This window comes from Salvelinus sp. IW2-2015, unplaced genomic scaffold, assembly GCF_002910315.2.
Source record: "Salvelinus sp. IW2-2015 unplaced genomic scaffold, ASM291031v2 Un_scaffold6659, whole genome shotgun sequence".
Classification (NCBI taxonomy): domain Eukaryota; kingdom Metazoa; phylum Chordata; class Actinopteri; order Salmoniformes; family Salmonidae; genus Salvelinus; species Salvelinus sp. IW2-2015.
The window spans coordinates 9,632-14,421 of record NW_019947921.1 but is presented as its reverse complement, the minus strand read 5'-3'; the positions used below and the strand labels follow the sequence as shown (position 1 = coordinate 14,421).

Below are 4,790 nucleotides of genomic sequence, written 5' to 3'. Positions count from 1 at the left end.
GTTGATTTCACGTTGATTTCACGTCAGTTGACAACTCAACAAGACCTAAATCAAAACTAGATGATGAATTGGCGTCTCGTCCAGTTTGGGGGGAACTCTTGAGACTGGCTTCCTGCTCACAGTGCAAGCAAAGTTGTATAAATTTGAGTTTTGAAAACGATTACATTTTAATAAAGTTATATCTCTCATTTGATATTACAATCGCGCTAGAAGTAGCGGGTAATTATTATGTCACTCCAACCTGCCGGGATGTAACAGTGTTATACATCTCTCTTCTTCCTACATCTTCCCTTCACACGTCAGCTGTTTCCATCCACCCAGAGCCATGTGAATACACATGTGGCTCTGAGAGCTCCTTCAACATACTCTAGGAACCCCTYTRTCYCATCTCCTCCCTGAGCCCAGACCCAGTCAGCTCACCCGGGTGCGTAGTTTCCTCTGTGTTCAGGCTTGATGTGGTTCTGCTGCTGCTGCTGCTGGTTCTGGTGGTGGTGCTGTTGCCCCAGGCAACAAGGGTAGTTGTTGTGTCTCAGCAGGCCCAGAGGAGGGGGTGGGGGATAGGGTGTCTGCTGGGGGTGGGGGTTTCCCTGACGTAGGGAGATAGGGGAGCTCACGCCACACAATAGACTCCCAGCGGAGGAGACTCCGGCCTGGGTTAACGAGTAGGAGTTAGCCCCTGGGGCACCGCTGTGGACCTCAGAGAAACAGCTGGAAAAACACAGAGAAGAAAGATTGAGTTTTGTTATTATCAGTTCAGTTGGAAATCATAATGGAATAGCATGTTATGAATTTGTTTATTTATGTATTTATTTTTTAAATTAAAACTTTATTTAACTAGGCAAGTCAGTTAAGAACAAACTTCTTGAAGTCCAGGTAGTTTTCCCTGTTTGGTGCCAAATGAAKATGACCCTGGTTAGATATAGTTGTTGTTGGGTCGTATTTATAAGCTGGTCCCAGATCTGTTTGTGCTGTAGACAACTCCTATGATTATTGTACAAAATACAGCAACAACTGATCTGGGAACAGGGTCATATTCATTAGATAATAAACGGAAGAAAAATCAAAGCGGACTGACACGTGGAGGGACTGAAACACGTTATTGTCATTTGATCGGGCTATCGCTCTGAGTCACTCACATGTCAGTGCTGTCGTCCTCCTTACTGATGTAGTCCTCCAGAATACTGGTGTCAATGTTCACTGGCTCCAAGGAGCTGGTAATATCATGACCTAAAGAGAGAGGTAATATCATGACCTACAGAGAGAGGTAATATCATGACCTACAGAGAGAGGTAATATCATGACCTACAGAGAGAGGTAATATCATGAACCTACAGAGCAAGAGGTAATATCAACCTAACAGAGAGAGGTAATATCATGACCTACAGAGAGAGCGTAATATCATGACCTACAAGAGAGAGGTAATATCCTGACTACAGAGAGAGGTAATATCATGACCTACAGCGAGAGGTAATAGTCTATTGACCTACAGAGAGAGGTAATGTGTGTGCGTGTGGTGTGTGTGTTGTGTGTGTGTGTGTGTGTGTGTGTGTGTGTGTGTGTGTGTGTGTGGTGTGCAGAAAACTCTAAGAGTTGGAGTTGGCTGCTACGATGTGGTATATTTGGGTACAGAGACTCTGTGAGTGTAATTAAGTACCCAGGAACATACCAAGTTCCCTCCTTGCGTAAATTACGTCGGTCATTTAATCACAATCCCCATTATTGTTTTTATTTACTTTGCTGCCTCATTTGCACACCAGTAATCTTCTACTTGCACATCAAATCATCATTCATCATCATCACTCCAGTGTTAATTATCTGCTAAATTAGTAATTACCTGCGTCACCGAGCCTATGTATGTGCCTTTCCTCCTTACGCCATTTTGCAACACACTGTATATTAGACGTATTCTACTGTATTATTGACTGTTTACGTTTGTTTATGGTGTACACTCTGTGATTGTTGTTCTGTTGTAAATGAAAACTTGGCTTCTCAATGACCTACCTGGCTAAATAAAGCTGAACATCAAAACAATACAAAAATTGGTGTGTGATGTAAATTACCCAGACATACTTGGGTTGTGATATAATTACCAGACATACTTGGGGTGTAATTAATTACCCAGACCATAGAACTTGGGTTGTAATTAATTACCCCAGACATACTTGGTGTACATTAATACCCAGACATTACTTGGGGGTGTGGATTAAATTACCCAGACAACTTTGGGTATGTAATTAATTACCCAGACATTACTTGGGTTGTAATTTCAATTACCCAGACATACTTGGTTTGTTAATTAATTACCCAGACATACTTGGGTTGTGAATTAATTACCCAGACAACTTGGGTTGTACATTAATTACCCAGACATACTTGAGGTTGTGATTAATTACCCAGACATACTTGGGTTGTAATTAATTACCCAACCATTACGCTTGCGGTATGTAAATTAATGTTAAGACCAGAGGCATGACTTGAGAGTTGTGAAGTTAACGGCGGAGCTTACCCAAGGATGGGACTACATATTGGGAATTGTAATGATAAGTTACCCAGAGCGATCACTTGAGGTGTAGGCGAAGAGGCTACATTACCGCAGAGACGCATGACGTTAAGGCAGTGTAAATACATAATTATGTCTTAATCTCCTTCCAGGACGAGACTTCGCAATAGCGATACGCCTATAACCTTTAAATTGTGACCACAGGATATGTACATGATTGCAGGTTAGTGAATTAACAGAGAGCGTAAGTGAGGTAGCTGAGGTGAGATCGATGAGTGAAGTGATGTGAGCGTGATAGAGGCTATATCTTGGAGCGTGTATGTACTGTGTGATCGGTTAGAACATGATAACTAGGTATACATGGAAGCTAGTACTGGTGTTCCGAGTGGTGCGTACTATGTGTATACAGTGAATAGCTATACTAGAGTTTCCTGCATAGATTTACTGAGGTGGATTTCTCCCTACTGGAGAGACTTGAGTGCTCGGTTCTGTATGATTGAAGCATAGGCCCACTACAGGCATAGGCTAGTCCACTGTGAGTTTCTGTAGACCTCTATCTATGGTATACTGGAATATGTCCTAGTGACTTGAGTAGATCCTGTAGAGTTTACTAGCGCTATACTGTGAACGCACTAGTGATGTCAACTTCGCTGTCCTGGTAAGTTTACTAGGCGGTTATATCAGAGCGAAAGCTAGTACTGGTGCTTGACTGATAGACCCTCCTTACTAGTGTATAGGCGTGTGATTCAGGCTATGAGTACCTATCGTGTTGTCTCCGTCAGGTGTTAAGCTAACCTCCTTAATATCTAGGAGAGTTCCAGGAGGTTAAACACTCGGTGTTCCTGTTATGCCTCTAATACCCTAGCGTTTCTATCACTGGAAGCCTAGTACTCGGTCGATCATAGCACTCATTTCTACTCACCGTCTATACTGTAAGCTTGTGAAGTACTGGTTCCCGCGTTAACGTGGTTCTTACATAAGACTACTCACTGCATAGTCTTATAGCTGGTAGCATGTTCTGTAGTGGTGAGCTGTGACGGTGGTACTAATTTGACTGGATACGGCTGATGAGTACGGTGGGGTGTTTCTGAAGTTTTACTTACAGGATGATTACAGGTAATGCGGCATGTTTATTCTGGTGGTAGGGCTGTCCTTTACTTAGCGCTTGAGTATAAGCTGGGTCAGAGCATATTAGATACTGCGTTGTCTCTCTACGGTCTCTTATCTGATGGGTATACCAGGTAGACTAGTAGCATGGCTGTTCTTGTAGGAACTTGATAACGGTAGGTATCGATGCCTATAGGAAGAGCTAAGGTGTCACGAGTAGGTGTTGCAGTTACGTTAACAGTTAGGATAATTAAAGATTAGATAGAGGGATTCATTATTTCACACGCTAACACTGAACACCGCAGGTGTACTAGCTCTCTACTGGGTGTTCTGTAGTTTACATAGCGCTATGAGTACTAGGAGCTAAAGTGAACTTGACGAGGATATCCCTAACCCAGAGTACTTCACTTTAAGGGCTTCCAAGTGTATTCCTTATCTGAGTAATATACACTGTGAAACTCTTACAGAAGCTTACTCGGCGATATTACTGTAATTACTAAAAAAGGTATATCTGTGATGAGCTATGTCTCTGCTGCGTATACCTAGTAAACCTTACAGATCACTTCAGACCCGAGTTTATACGTTAAACTAGGGCCCCATGTCTATTACTAGGTATACTGGATGACATAACTAAGCTACTGCAGTAACACCAAACGAGGTCTCTCCAAAGTTCTGTAGTTTACTAGTATACAGGATAACCTAGCTATAAGACCTTCTAACAGAGACAATGGGTAACTACGTTGTGTAGAGATTGACTAACCGGTAGGATAATATATGGAAACCCGCTAGTACTGGTTGTTCTGTAGATAATTACTAGGCTATAACTGGGAGCTACGTACTGGTTGTCAGTGTTAGCGTGTGAAAATAATGAAGTCCTCTATTTCTTTTCCCCCTCTCACCTCCACACCTTCTTACATCGCCCCATTCCACCTCTCCACTCCCATCAAGAGACGTGGGACGCATATCTTCACCCCTTTCTAAGCGAAAAAGCTTTTTTCCCTAAATCCCTAACAACATGATCAACCCCATAATCCCCATAACACACGAACACAATATTTTCACATAAACAGGGTGGGGATAAAAACAGTTAGGACTTCACTTATAAAGGTAGAGTGAGTGTGAGAATGAAGACGTGAGAGACACGGGGTGGAGGGGCGGCTCGGAACAGTTCTACCTGGAACAA

At 42.6% G+C, this 4,790-nt stretch overlaps 1 protein-coding gene across 1 annotated transcript in view; it reads right to left on the bottom strand.

The window, feature by feature from the left end:
* Window positions 1-4,570, bottom strand: part of LOC112078993 (myelin regulatory factor-like) — a 7,106-nt gene extending 2,536 nt beyond the window's left edge. The window contains exons 1-3 of the mRNA XM_024145077.1: window positions 4,507-4,570; window positions 1,137-1,227; window positions 421-708 (exon numbers count right to left, since the gene is read on the bottom strand). Coding sequence (XP_024000845.1) covers window positions 421-708; window positions 1,137-1,227; window positions 4,507-4,570 — 443 coding nt within the window. The remainder of the gene's footprint in view (window positions 1-420; window positions 709-1,136; window positions 1,228-4,506) is intronic.
* Between the last annotated feature and the right edge of the window lie 220 nt (window positions 4,571-4,790).